The sequence below is a fragment of the Sylvia atricapilla genome, chromosome 1, assembly GCF_009819655.1.
Source record: "Sylvia atricapilla isolate bSylAtr1 chromosome 1, bSylAtr1.pri, whole genome shotgun sequence".
NCBI classification, from domain to species: domain Eukaryota; kingdom Metazoa; phylum Chordata; class Aves; order Passeriformes; family Sylviidae; genus Sylvia; species Sylvia atricapilla.
Window position 1 is genome coordinate 105,844,630 of NC_089140.1, and position 15,105 is coordinate 105,859,734.

A 15,105-nucleotide genomic window follows, 5' to 3' on the forward strand; every position below is an offset into this window, starting at 1 on the left:
TTCTTGTAGACCACTTACAGAGAGGGATTAAGAATGAAGATATAAACTTCTGCTAATGTTGTTTATCAGGACTGGCTTAAATTACATACAAGATAATCACTATGGAGCTTTGGAATTATTTTGATAATATGAAGGGAAGTTTCTGCTCTATCTAGATTTTAACTATTTTTAATGGGAGGTATGATTGTGTTGCAAATAATTTTGTTTACACATCATTTCACAGAACATTTCTTTTTATCACAATTCAATTCAAAGTTTGATTCATACATATAAGAGGTCATGGGATCAAGGCTTAATCAGGAAATATTTAAGACACTAAAATAGAATACTTGTTTTTGAAAATTAAAAACTCTATAACAAGACATAGGAATATTTAGTCACTGTTCATGTCTTTCTGAATCAAAACCTACGAAAACCCATTTTCTTAATCAGTGCTTGTACGGCTGTGCAAAAATAATGATTTTTCCCAGGGCAGCTGATATTGCAAGATAGAAGGGTGCATGGCAGTAATCTTCATACCCCAAAAGGCAGCTGCAAAGGGAAATAGATAATTTCTTTTTCACCAGGGCTAAGTGCAAAGAGGGTAAGAAACATGCCAGTACTGCATCACCAGACAAAGCCACTCTTGCCAGCATTTGGCAGTGCTATGGTAACCATTGAACCTGATGATCCTAAAGGTCTTTTACAACCTAAAATGCCTTCGTGGCAAAATGCCTTCGTGGCAAAAGCTTGTGTCATGCCTGCAGGTTGTGTGTAACAATCTGGGTCCCTACCCTCTTCCAAATGGTTTGTCTTTTAGTTGGGAACTTTCTGAGGTAATGAACTCTGGAACAGTGTCTTAGGAGATTGTAATGTCTTACGTCATTGCTGGTTGCTAAGGACAAATAAGAGGAACTTTGGCCGATGAAGCTGATTCTTGCATGGCTGAGAACTGATATGAATGGCCTTTACTGGGCCTGCCTGGCAGTACGGGCTTTGCTAGATGTAAAACGGGGAAGTTACATCTAGCAAAGCCCATACTGCCAGGCAGGCCAAATACTCACATCATCCCCCAGCCTGCTGGGGGATGCCACAGAGACTACAGAATCCCTTACCACTTCTGCCCTTGTAGCCACCCAGCTTTCCTAGGCTGGTTTTCAGATTATCAGCAGTGACTGTGATGGTGCATTTGTCTGACTGCAGACAGATACCTTCAACAGCTGGTGATGAGCCAGGCCAAAGGAGATTTCTTAGGTATTGCTTCCTTCCTTTAAGGAAACTTGCCCAAGTAGACCTAATGTGTCATAGCAAAACACCAGCCTGCTGCTGCAGTCCTGGAAATAGGGCATTTTCGTCAAAATACTATTTTCCAGATAAACATTACATATGAAATTGAGACGTAAAAGGCAGCAGGTCACACATTTAAATTTGCATCTACAGGGACTTACAGGATTGGGATCAAATTAATTTGTTTGCCGGTGTTTTGGTCAATTTGTTGTATTTTTTTACCTGATCCCTCAGTTACTTCCTGAAATAAAAACAAATGCCAACTATTTCATTTCACAGAATCAATTTGGAAAAGACCTCTGAGACGGAGGCCAATCTATGACCAAACACCAAGCCGAGTGGACCGTGGCACTGAGTGCCACCTCCAGTCTTGCCTTAAACACCTCCAGGGGCTGTGACTGCACCACCTCCCTTGGGCAGTCTATTGCAGTGTCTAATCACCTTTTCTGCAAAGAAACTCTTCCTAATGTCCAATCTAAACCTCTCCTGGCGCAGCTTGAGGCTATGTCCTCTGGTCCTGTTACTTGTTGCCTGGGAGAAGAGGCCGAGCCCAGCTGGCCACAGCATCCCTTGAGGTGGTTGTAGAGAGCAATAAAGTCACTCCTGAGCCTCCTTTTCTCCAGGCTAAACACCGCCAGCCCCCTCACCCGCTCCTCATGGGACATGGGCTCCAGACCCTCCACCAGTTCCGTACCCCTTCTCTGGACTCCATTTCATCCATATATTTTGCCGCTGGCTTACTGCTTGGTTTGTTGGGGTTTTTTTCCCCTCCCACCGTTCCCTTGGTTACTCCCCGAGACAAAACCAAACTCCAGCTATTTAATTTCTCCTTTTGGCGTTACCGCCAGCCCAGCGCTGTCCCTCAGCCCCCGGGCAGCGGGGTCGGGCAGGCATTCCCGCAGGCGGCCCCGGCAGGCTCCGCACGCCGCCGCCGAGGCCGCGGCCGCCCCGGTGACATCACCGGAAAGGCGGGTCACCCGCGGCCAATGGGCCGTCTGACGGCGGCGGAGAACCGGGGAGGACCCGGAAGGTTTCGCAGTCGGAGCGTTGCTGCCCCGCGGAGAGACCCGGCTCCTGCCGCCCCTGCGTGCCCGATGGACTCGGTGGGAGTCGCCGCCGCCGCGCCCGACGCCGGGCCGGGCCCCGCCTGGCAGAGCAAGGTGAGCGCCGTGCCGGCACCGAGGGGCTGTCCGGGCTCTGCGGAGCTGGGGGAGCGGGAGAAGGAGCGAGGCCCTGGGGAGGGCGCTGCGAGGTGGTGCCGGCACCACCAGGGTCACGGGCACTCGGCAGAGCGACCCGAGCGTGGTTTGCGGCTGCCGGCAATTATCTCCTTGGTGGTGAGAGCTGTTGTGACAGCCTGATAGCTGAGGCTTCCCTCCGAGGGAGCTGGAGCTGAGTGAGCTCGGCTATGTCGGCGGTAGGCAGCGAGTCCCAGCTTGCCTGGATTTGTTGTTCCCCAGTCCCCGCCTCCCCGAGCGAGGTGTGAGTGTCCCTCTGCGGTATTGAGGGCATGTTTTACCATGGCTGACCTTTCAGGGCTCTAGGAGCGGGGGAGGAAGCTGTGCGTAAGCCACTGCTGTTGGCTTATTCGAAGAGAAGTTTTACGCAGGTTGTGTGTCTGCTTGAATGCAGACCTCCTGGGAAGGCTTTACCCCTGCCTCCAGATGGTAGCGACACTGACAAACTGACTTTTTTTCCTTCGTTGGTAAATGACTATCAACAATTTTTCAACCCCAGTTCTCCCTATTGAGTTTATGAAACTACTCTTTGAGTAGTTCCTCGAGTATCTGTAGAAAAGCCCTTACAAGATTACATGAGCTTATTTTGGAGCCAGCGATAGCTAATTATCCTGATGATTGTGTTGCCGCTGCACAAGTATTACTGACTTGAATAAAATGTTTACTTACAGTGTCCGTGGGGAGCCCCTAGCACAACATCAATATCATGTTCTCTTGCTGATGTAATGAGTGAACAGCTGGCAAAAGAATTGCAGCTGGAAGAAGAAAATGCTGCTTTTCCTGAAGTGGTTGCGTAAGTTTAAGTCCTGGATTAGTGTTCCCTATACTTGTGATGCCATCTTCTCTCTCTTGTGCATTTTCTTACAATGTGCTCAGTGCACAGCAATATAGTAAATGATTTGCTTGTTGCCCCAAACTCTGCTTCTTCAGATCCTCTTCAGTGAAGATGGCTTCCCCAGCTAAAAGTCTTCCTTAGATTCTCTTCTCTGTTGCTCTTCATCCTTATTTTTTTTTCTTTGTATTTTCTGGGGGTGTTAACATAGTCTATAAGCTATATTTAGAGAAAATTCAGAAATGTTTTTTATCTGCCCTTCCAGGAACTCTTGTCAACAGTGTAGTGTTACTTTGAGAACTGTCTACAGGTATATCACCTGTATCCTCCACTACTTGAAAGCTCTATCTTTCCTGTGAAGCAGAACAAAAAAAAAAAAAAACAGTTTGGGATGTTTTAAATGTGTTAATAAGTATAATATGCACACACCTGTATGCCTTCTTTTCTTTTCCTTGAAGGACATCTTAAAAATAGAGCTTAATGCTTCTTGCAGAATGCTAAACAAGCAAATGCTTAAGTAGAATTTGCATCGTAAATGAGTGGCAAAGAGAAATGAAGTCATGATCTATTAATATTTGGTGTTGGCTTAGGGAGGAGGCAGGCAGCCGAGATCCATTCCTTTCTGTGCAGCAGCTCTGGCTGAAGTCTGTTGTATAGAGTGGGAAAGTGTTATAAAGCAGTGTTTCTGCTTAGATTGCTGTGTTTAATTTTTTAAAAATTCCTTTTTTCTTATGTAGTGCTGCTGAAGGACCATATATTACAGGAGAAAATGTTGACACTTCTAGTGATCTCATGCTAGCTCAGATGCTGCAGATGGAATTTGACAGAGAATATGATGCACAGCTTCGGCGTGAAGAGAAGAAGATCAATGGAGATAGCAAAGGTACCTTCATCAGAAGGAATATTTTTGCATTGGACCTATTCTTGGCACTTAGCTTAAATTGACAGAGCTGTGAGGAAGTAGCAAATCCCTGATATTCATAGGCATGCCTATTTGTTTTGTTTCTCAAGTCTCCATATCCTTTGAAAATTATCGGAAGGTGCATCCCTATGACAGTGACAGTTCAGAGGATGAAGTTGATTGGCAGGATACCCGTCATGATCCATACAGAGCAGGTATGTGACAGCTTTAAACAATACAATTTCTTCAGCCAATAGACCTGAGAATATGACAGAGTTAAATTAGGTCTTGTTTTAATGTAAGGAGAGGCACCAGCTGCATTTAAAATCAGGTCACCTCAATGGGAGGTATCAACAGGAGATTGGGTGGGTAACTTCAGGCTTCTGTCTGCCAGTATGTTGGCTTCAGTGGCTGAATCTGGCAAAATAACTGGTGTACCTGGGAAGTCTTGTGGGATGTGCTTATCTGGCATCTACATTTGGATGATGTAGTTACATATCATCTGCACACGATACTGAATACTCCTGTCATGGCATGCCAGAAATGTGTCTGATACCCCAGAGAAGACAGAGAAGGAAGTTGTAACCTAGCCAAAAAAGCTGTCGTGCAAAGGATAAGAGAAGACTGTATTAAGATCATACAATTGAAGCCACATATTCTGTTTTATAAATAAAATTATGTTACTTTTGTGGATCTTGTGGGACTTCTATGAGCATTGGTTATGTTTGTTAAGTTGTAAAGTTTGGTTTATTTTTCTCATTGCTGGCAGATAAACCTACTACTACACCAAGAAGGGGTTTTATAGGAAAAGGAAAAGACATTACTACGAAACATGATGAAGTGGTATGTGGAAGAAAAAACACTGCTCGCATGGAAAATGTAAGTGAAAAGTTGGGGAAATTCATTTGTGTGTAAAACTGGAATGCTGCAATTCAGCCAAAGAACTAATGCTTGCTTGTCCACCAGTGCTGCTGGGTAGGGTGCTGACTTTCAGCTTTCCCCCATTGGATGAAAGCAATGCAGTCTTTGCTTTACTGGTTATTCACATTGGCAGTTTGAGTTTTGTGGGTTTTCTGTTTAATAATAGTTTTTTCTTGAGCAATTCAAGAATTTGCACTGAACTATTTTGGCAAAACAAAACTAGCAGCAAGTTTGGCACACAAGCAAATAAAATATGAAATCTATTTTTGAAAAGCATAGATATTGTGTCATCTTTTTTGTAATTAATTTTGTCTGGTAAGCCAAATAACTTATTTTCAGTCAAGTGTTTGACTTACAGCTTTTCAGTCTGTTTGCCTGTAGTACATACCTTTCATTTTCTTTGAGGTAACTAGTGCAATTTCTGTAAATAAGGAAATTCTGCAAGTGCTATTTTTGCAGGATGTTAGGTAATCTCGTATCAGTTTGGGCAGAACTTTGAGTTCTGAGTTTAAATCTGTGGGTTTTAACATAGCAACAACATTGCTGTTTCACAAAGTGGGTTTCACATGGGTCCGAATCTATCCTGAGTTTTTCCAAATCAGAATGAGAAATTTCTGTTTGTGCCAACTTTTGGCATCTGCTAGTAACAATGCTTAAATTCCTATTATTTCTGCTTGTAGTTTGCGCCTGAATTCCAAGTTGGGGATGGAATTGGGATGGACTTAAAGCTGTCAAATCAAGTCTTCAATGCCTTAAAACAGCATGCATACTCTGAGGAACGTCGAAGTGCAAGGCTTCATGAGAAGAAGGAGCACTCCACTGCTGTATGTTTTTAATCTAGCTACTCCTTATCTTGTGTAATAGCTAAACACTGCTGGGTAACTTCTTGCAACATTCCATTTTTAGTAAAACAGCTAAGTAACATTATGTTAACGCTGCTGAAGGAAATGATATCAGCCAACTCCTACTAGAAAAAGGCTCTTTGTTTGAGCTGCATTGCTGTGAGAGCCATGTCGAAGTAAGAGCAAGCAGCTACTGTTTTTTTCTCTTTGTCTTTCAAAACTTGTCTCTTAATCAGCTACAATGAATAAGCTGCCTGGAAATTATTTATAGAAACATCCAGAGGACTAATCCTCTGCAGCTGAGCCATATGGGTCCAAATATCTGTCTTCATAACAAGTTTCAGGAAGATGAGGTGACCAACTGACCTAATAATTTAGGAATTTACTTGATAGACTGTATTGAGTGAGTTTGGAGTAGGGCCTCTGGTAATTCCTGATGTGGACTTCTTCAAATTTGTGTGTTTTGCTTTGCTTTATTGTTACTTATATCAAAGAAATATAATACTTGAGTTATTGTGATTCGTGATATGTAAAGGCTTCTTGAAAGTGTAGAAAGTGCTGTTGAGCCTCAGTCTGTATATCCAGTTAGTAAAACACACTATGTGCTGCTCAGCTGATGGGAAACTAAGAGTATTAAATTAGTCCTGGAGCAGATATGCTTTGCTTCACATGTTTATTTTGGTTTGGCTTTTTTTCTTCCCCTTTGTCAATTGAGAGAAATTTTATTAATACATTATTCTTTCCACTTAGTTGAATTATTGTGATATCTAAATATTCTAAACTCATGGTAAAGCAGAGAATTGTTTTATTCATTTGAGTATTCATGTCTTGCCTATTCATTCTGTTCATGTCCTGTAGGAGAAAGCGGTGGATCCTAAAACACGTTTACTTCTGTACAAGATGGTCAATTCTGGGATGCTTGAGACCATCACAGGTTGCATCAGCACAGGAAAAGAATCTGTTGTTTTTCATGCCTATGGAGGAAAGTGAGTATATTGTTTATTACTGATTGCTTTAAGTACAAGAGGTGATTTAAAAAGCAGAAAACACAAAAAGATTTAAACATCTGCACCTTTTTTATTTCTTGGACTTAAAGGCTGTATTCGTGTATATGCAGATAATAATAAAATCTGAAAGCCAAATGATACCAACCATAAAGTATAAAAATTCCCCACTTTCCTCCTTAGAGGCTATTAATGAATGGAGACAAATTCACTGTGCCTTTCTGTGGAAAAACATGTACTCCTTTTATAAAAAAGGAAATCTTGAGATTTTTGAGAAACTCTTTTCCACTGGCCTGCCCCAGACCACAGAGCTGCTGTGGGGATCTTGGGCTACCTGAAGGTTGTCCTTCCATAGAGATTGCTCTATTGTCAGCTCTATATTTGCAGATCAGTGGAGGTGCTGTTTGTTACTTTCAGTTAACTTGAGAATAGTGTTGAGATGCTGCTCACTTCTTGAATCCTTCCTGCCATACTGGAAGGATTAGCGTGCATTATGGTGACTGCATTGTGTTTAACTGACTTTAAACCAGTGATGTTTGAGATGGAACTAATAAAACTCAAATACAGATAATGTATTTAGAGATGCCAAGGGAGAAAGTTGGAGTTGGGGAGAAAAGATGTGCCTTAACAAATTGAGAGAGATAACCTATTTGATAAGCAACTAATAATCAAAATGCCAAAACCCAAACATTCATATGTAAGTTTAATCATAGAATTGTTATAAATTCAAGTTGGCTTCTAACTGTGATAGAAAATTAGATCCTCTCTTATATTAAAAACTGCTGTATGTTGTAATGTATAAAAACCCAAACCCATGAATTTGCTTGTAAATATGTGAATAGTTAACTTTGTTATATGTCTTCTTCCATGAGCAGTGCAACTGAAGATAAAGTTATTCCTGCAGAATGTGCCATCAAAGTGTTTAAAACAACTCTTAATGAATTCAAGAACCGTGACAAATACATTAAGGATGATTACAGATTTAAAGACCGCTTCAGTAAATTGAACCCACGAAAAATTATTCGTATGTGGGCTGAGAAAGAAATGCATAACTTAACAAGGTAAAGAAAGAAAGAAAAAGGAAGTGTAGTTGCCAAATCCCTGTCAGTTTCCTATTCTCTGTTTAAGGAAAATACTGTATGTCTGGGTATTTGACTTTTAGGCCAAAATATATATAATATACATAATATATATACAACTGATTGTATAAGCCTCTGGTTTTTTACAGTTTAATAAGCTGTCTTCATCTTCAGTGATTTTGCAGCAAAATTTTCAGGCTCATGAAGTTAACAGGTTCTAGTTGTAAAAGTGATCAGTATTCAGAGAGAGTGGGAACTAGAACTTTGGGGACTTGGAAGCTTTTGTTCTGTTTTTCTTAATCAGTATCAATTTTGTGATCCACAGAATGCAAAATGCAGGAATTCCTTGTCCTCAAGTGGTTATCCTTAAGAAACACGTCTTGGTTATGTCTTTCATTGGCCAGGATCAAGTCCCAGCTCCTAAACTAAAGGATGTAACACTTAGTAGTGAAGATATGAAAAAGGCCTACTATCAGATTCTTAATGTAAGATGATGCTGATTTCTCCTCCAATTCTGGGTTTTATTTTCTTTTAAGGGAATAACTGTAAGGACAAATGAGCACTTATTTACTTTTCAGGATGCTTACATAATTTTCAAGATACAAAGTCCAAAGTCTTATTTTGCTGCCGTTTAATGTGTGACTTAGAATCAATAAGAAATTATGCACTAAAAAAAAAAATTAAATTTAATCTTCATCTGAGTGGAAAACATACTGGAATTTGATGACAATCAGATGTTTTGCAGCAGAGGAATTGTGAGCAAGTAGTCCTCCTTTTATAGAAGCAGTATGTGGTTTAGAAAATTCTCTGAAGTCTTTCTGGGCTAACCAAACACTTAATTTACAATGCTTAAGCATTCTGCAGTGGATGGCCTGCCCCTTTTTCAGCAAACCAAGAAACTGGAGAATTAATCAGAATATTGCATGGTGGATGCTTAAATTTCCTATTATCTCTTGGTTCAAACACACACCTGCTAACTGTCTACTCACTATGACATTACTAAAAAACCCAACCAGGCAACCAGCCCCACAGCTTGGTAACAGGAACGGTCTAGGTCAAAAAAGAATGAGGCTTGTGAGCAACACAGCTGTGTTTTAAGTGAATTTGTGTACTGGTTAGGATTCAGTGTCTACAACTGCGATACTTCTTTCCTATGTGATAGAAATGAAAATGACGTGTTTAGAGAATGCGCTTATCTGTCTGCTGCACTTGGATTGCTTGGCAGAACTGACTTGAGTTTACCAGAGTAGCTCTTCTGACTTTGCCAAAGCTAAGCTCAGTGATAAAAAGCTTAGTTTGCTGGCAGTTTGCCAAAACTGCAATTCCCTGAATGGAAGTGTATTGAAGACTGAGTAAAAATTATGTAAATTATGTGGGTGATTAGGGAAAGGTGGGGTTGTTTTGGCTTTTTTTTTTTTTTTTAATATAGTCATGCTAGTAATATTTATTTGAAGTATAGCATACTTCCTTCATTGATTTGGTTCCTTGCAGATGATGCAGCAGCTATATAGGGAGTGCAACCTGGTCCATGCAGATCTGAGTGAATACAACATGCTGTGGCATGATGGGAAGGTGAGTTTGTTCTTAATTTAGGGGAAAAATGTTTCATCTACTGTGAAATACTAACACAGAGTGAATTGCTATTTCTCTGTGACTACAGGTCTGGCTCATTGATGTCAGTCAGTCTGTGGAGCCAACCCATCCTCATGGACTTGAGTTTTTGTTCAGAGACTGTAGGAATGTTTCACAGGTAGGACCTCTTTGTATGACAATTTTCTGTTATGCTGCATGTTTTCTAACATACAACATATCCTAGATATATAGAAGATTACTCTTACGCATTTTCCATGCTGATAGTGTCCTCCTCTGAAAGTGAACAAAATGTAGAAAGGTAAAATTACCCCACTAGAACTTAAAACTTCTTTCAGTTATGTTATTCTCTGGGTCAGCAAAAACAAAAATGTAATTTTGGGTAAATGTAGTAACTAGGGAAAGTCAAAGGAATATTTTGTTCTCTGTAGTGAAGTATTTAATGTGTGCTCTTAATATTGACTAGTTCTTCCAGAAAGGAGGCGTGGCAGAAGCACTTAATGAGCGTGAACTCTTCAATGCTGTCTCAGGTTTAAATATTACAGCTGACAATGAAGTAGACTTCCAAGCAGAGGTATGGCTTTCTCTGTCTAACAATTTCAATTTTGTTAGCTATGGTAGCTGTTGTAATACCTTAGCTTTCCACATTTAGTTTGTGTGATCAATATGAGTGAAATTTCAGTAGTCATTCTGCATCTCTTTTTAAAACCTTGAGTATTTCAACCTAGTACAAACATTTACAGAAACTTAGGTAGACCTCTCCACCCCCTTTCCTGATCCCCCTGCTCCCAGAAAAGACTTCATGCTGAATATAGTTGCCTCATTCCAGCATTAAGGCAAATTTAGTGAGCTGTTTTAGTTTAAAAGCTGTTGTCTTACCTTACATACATTAAAGGTTGTGCAGTAAAAGGGAAATTGGCTTAAAAATAATTATTCTACCACTCATTTTTCATGGTTTAAATGTTAATTCTTAATTTAAAGTTTAGGCTAACATTTTTAATTTTGAATCTTAAAATCATGCTAATGTAAATATAGACTTTGGAATCTTTGGTCACTGTTTGGTCACTTTTAATTTTCAACCTTTGGCTGTAACTCCTCAAGGCCTACATCCTGATACCAGATTTAAAAAAAAAAAAAAAAAACAACAAGTTGTCAAACGTTTCATATTTTCTAATTAAAGTAAGGGCAGTGTGGCAATTCTACTCTCCCTAATTGCTAATGACATTGCAGGTTTGTGCTTGTCTGGCATGGAGTAGGTGGGAGCTGGAAATTGGGTGACTCCTGGGACAGGTGGTCAATGTAAGAAAGAGATAAAGGGAACACAATATCACAGTTCCACAGTCTCTGTGTCATTGGATAAAGGCACACTTCTGTACTTTGAAGAATACAGCTGGAGTCTTAAGAAATCATCCAGTCCTCCCTGCAACTGGTGTATTTTAGTTCTGTAGCTTCAAACTGTGAAGGAGTGCTGCCCATTTTAGTAACTTGCTGAGAACAGATGTTTCAAGGTGTCTCTGGCTGCATTGGAGCTGTTACATGTGACTGAATCTTTGAAATAGCAACATTTTACATACCTGCTCTGGCCTCAAAAGCTACTTTTTAATGCTGTTCAGAAGCCTTCTGCTGCTGGCATGGTTTTATGATTTCAGCATGATTTTATTTTTGGATCTCTAGATTGAAGCTTTGGAGAAGATGAATGAAGATCATGTGCAGAATCATGGAAAGAAACTGTCAACGTTTTCCAGTGATGGAGACCCACCTATATGTGATGAATAGCACTGAGTTTATCGCAGCTGATGAAACAAAACACACATTTACTGCTTCTAACTATGTTGGTGCAGTGATAAATGTCAACTGCCAATGTCAAGAGAGTGGTTGGCTGGGAATACCGAAATGGAAAACACAGCAAGCATATGGTGATGCCTCAGTGGTTTGCTTTTTTTTTTTAACTCTTCCCACACATCAGGCTGGCACTGTGAGAATGGACTGTCACTACCACTTTTAACAGACTGACAACTTCACCAATTGCCCAGTTACATTAGACTAATGTAGCTCAGATGGTCATATTTTGCATGATTCAGAGCTTACATATCTTTTAGTCTAAAAAAAATTTTAAAATCACCTATATTGTCCAAAGTATTTAGTGGGAAAGCACACTTTTAGAAGAGTCCCTCTTTTTTTTCCCTAATGCAACTTGAAAAACTAATTAAACGTTGTGTATGAACACAATGTCTTTCATCCATCTCCACCAAGGGCAAAATGAAAAGCAAACTGTGCACTCCAATCATACGAAAATGTTAATTTAGCAAAGTAATATATTTATAAATGTGAAAGTCTAGACTTTTTCATTTGAAGTACAGGGAATGTGGCTCTAATTATATCTGTAAATACTATTGGGTATTACATGGGAAACAGATTTGAATCCAACCAGCAGAGGACTTTTGTTGGTGACATGTCACGAAATTGTGAGTCAATGATGTATAATAAAGAGTCAGTTCAGGTAGCCTCACTCTTAGTACACAAATGGTTCCAAGAACTTACTGCAAGCCAAAAAGAACCCTATAATAATCCTGTCTCTACCTAGGATATCAGTTTGGAGCATCAAATGTTCTTGCCCTAAAGATAATCCTAGACAAATCTTGAGTATTCTTTTTGCACCTGTAAGCAAAAAAAGCTTTGTTTAGAAATAATGATGGCTGATACTGGTTTCTACAGTCTATTTATTCTTAATGTCAGTCTCCTTTTTTTTTTTTTTTTAAGCAACTTTAAAAATTTACTGATGTTTCTCTCAAAAAAACCACATTTAAAGATGAACTGATGTGGTGGGATAGTTTGGAATTAAGGAATTCTGATCAACTTCTTTTTAACTGATTTCTGGTTTCTAGTTTCTGCTGCTGCTCTTTATCAAGCAGAATATAGTGATGCTACATGTGACCTCACAGTGTGCTGTGACAGTGACTTTTTAATCTCTTTTTGTTGGAAAACTGGTGGTGAAGTAAAATCTTAACATCTTGTGGTGGTATTCTTGCATGGTTCTTTGCATCATGGAGGCCTTCACTGATCTTTGGTGCTTCACTAGAGCAGTCTTAGGGCAGGACTGCACTAATTCCTTACAACAATATAAAAATCACTGTTTGGGTGGGTACGACACGAACGGTAAACAACCTTGATCTTGCCAGTTTCATCCCAACACTTGGGTCCTCTTCCTTTTTCTAAATCAGACAAGTATCTTGCATTTACCCCTTACTTTTGAAATAAAGGAACTTGTATCTTTTGGATACCTAAGTCTGTTCCGAATTTCTCGGTGAAACAGATTCCCAAAATAATGGTACCTGGGAAAGAAAAGACTAGGGAAGTGCTAATGTCTTCAAGAAGACTACAAGCTGCTGCTGCTGTCAAAGACAGCCAAATCTACTCCAGAGGAGAAGGCTTTTTTTAAAAAAAGAGAATAGTCCTATTCTTGATTTACAGCTAGTTTTAATATTCTTAACATTTCTTAGAGGGGGAAAAAATCTCAGAACAGTTGCTAATACCTTAAAATGTTCTTGTATAAAGAAGACATTGCTACAGCTATTTGTATCTAGTGAGAGGAAGAAGGCAGAAATAACAGGAAATGAGGGGAGGGTGTTTTTTGAGCTACTTTTTGAAATAGGTCCCTGCTTGTATCTCTGTGCTTGGACCAAAGCCTCAGTTGTTATTGTAATTTTTAATTTCTTGCTAAAATCTGTCTAGCACAGCCTTAAAAACCCAAACATACCCCAAATAAATGAAGCAATTTTCATTGAGACTAATTTAAAGCTACTGGGCCCAAATACATGATATATACTGTATTATACATTTTATATATTAATATACTTTCACTTCCAGCAGTAAAATTGGCTCAGGATTTTGCTATGATTTTAAGACGCCTGGGCATGTTTTCAAGTAGTTGAAAAGAAGAATTTGCTAAAACAAGCATTTTCCTGGATTCCTTTGAAATAAAAGGTTCCAGGATTACTATTGAGCAAATAGAATCTTAGTTTTGAAATTGGACCATAAAATCTGTTTCTATCAGATGAGTTTCAAGTTTTATTTACTTGTCTGCTGCTTCCCCCTCAAGGATACCTCCGTTTCTATTGCAATTGTAGGAAGTTCATGCTGTTTTTTACAGAAGTAGGAGAAGGGAAAACGTCAGTAGAATTTCTTAAGTTTTCACCCCGGATTAACTAAACTTCTGGCTAACAAGCAATAAATTTTGATACTTTGTAAATTATAAACTTTAAGGTGCTTTAAAAGCTTTGGATATACTTGTCACCTCCGATTGACAGAATTGTTTGATATTGTGGGAGGGGGATCTGCAGAACAAGCAGCTTGTTGTAATTCTTAATTGTGACTTTCGTATCTCTAGTCTGATGTGAAATCAGTGCAGGTGAACTGACTGGGCCGGTCACAAGTCATCCAACAGTTGTTTACATGATACTGTATTAGTATCTGGTACTTACATTTCTACTTCTCACGCGCTAAATTGTACTACCGTTTTAATCTGAAATTTTTAAAATTGTTATGATCTTAGTTCCCCCCTCCTTTTTAAATTTTCCTTTCCATAAACTAATAAGCAAATACATAATTGATATTCTCACACGATTTGTAGATTATAATATAGGGCTTACAGCTAGTGAGCTAAGGCATTAGCCAGTGCATCAACAACAACAACAAAAAAATCCCATTGCTCTTTTGTGGTCCAAAATAAAATACATGCTCAGCATAAATGCTGAGGACAAAGCCAGACTTTGACTTCAATAATGCTTTATTAATATTTTTCCTGAACTATTTTACGACAAGCCACTAAAAAGCAGCTTCCTGCCGAGGAGCAGGATCAATGGTGATGGTAATGACGCAGTAATTGTGGACAAATAAAGGCAGATCTCAGAAGTAATTGTTTCCTTTTTTTTTCTCCACATAAAAGTTTTGGGTTTGTTGGTTGGTTTTAAAATCGCTGTAAAAGATTGGGCCAAAACCCCCATCCTGCTGCTGCGGCCTCCACACTTGGTTAAGAAATACAATGTTTTTGTTTGCCTAACCATTTTAAAGTCCACTAGCTTTCCTTTTAAAAGCAGAATAAATCCTCCCAGCTAGAGCGGCGCCTTGATAAATGACGCTGGTTATAGTCAGAGCTTACCCTGGCCCCTTATTCGCCTCCTCTCATGTGCGCGCTCCTAAATATTTGCAACGTGGTCCTGCATTGTAACTCCTCGCTCATTCCAAGTGTTTCTTTTTTACCACCTTGCCAGCATCCACACCTTTCCTGAGGCAGATTGTGCAGCTTCCCCGGTTTCTGTTTTCCTTCGTTAAGCTCACGGATACCTTTCACGCATTGGCGCCGGGAACGGCGGGGCACATTCCCGGTCCCCGTCCCGGGGCGCTGCGCCTTTAAGGCGGGAGCGTGCCGCGTC

At 39.9% G+C, this 15,105-nt stretch overlaps 1 protein-coding gene across 1 annotated transcript; it reads left to right on the top strand.

The window, feature by feature from the left end:
• Nucleotides 1-1,912: 1,912 nt before the first annotated feature.
• RIOK3 (RIO kinase 3) lies at nt 1,913-12,695 on the top strand. The gene is made up of 13 exons (XM_066329935.1): nt 1,913-2,426; nt 3,176-3,297; nt 4,074-4,219; nt 4,348-4,452; nt 5,007-5,116; nt 5,839-5,982; nt 6,859-6,986; nt 7,880-8,065; nt 8,409-8,568; nt 9,575-9,655; nt 9,744-9,833; nt 10,140-10,247; nt 11,348-12,695. Exons 1-13 carry the CDS (start codon nt 1,923-1,925, stop codon nt 11,447-11,449), a joined length of 1,986 nt encoding a protein of 661 aa, XP_066186032.1. The 5' UTR covers nt 1,913-1,922; the 3' UTR covers nt 11,450-12,695.
• Nucleotides 12,696-15,105: the final 2,410 nt, after the last annotated feature.

Bases quoted from the DNA above. Each gene is read 5' to 3' on its own strand.
- RIOK3 (XM_066329935.1), top strand. From the start codon at position 1,923: ATGGGACATGGGCTCCAGACCCTCCACCAGTTCCGTACCCCTTCTCTG. The intron at 5,983-6,858 runs GTATGTTTTTAA...CATGTCCTGTAG, and splicing joins AGAAGGAGCACTCCACTGCT to GAGAAAGCGGTGGATCCTAA. The intron at 8,569-9,574 runs GTAAGATGATGC...GGTTCCTTGCAG, and splicing joins CCTACTATCAGATTCTTAAT to ATGATGCAGCAGCTATATAG.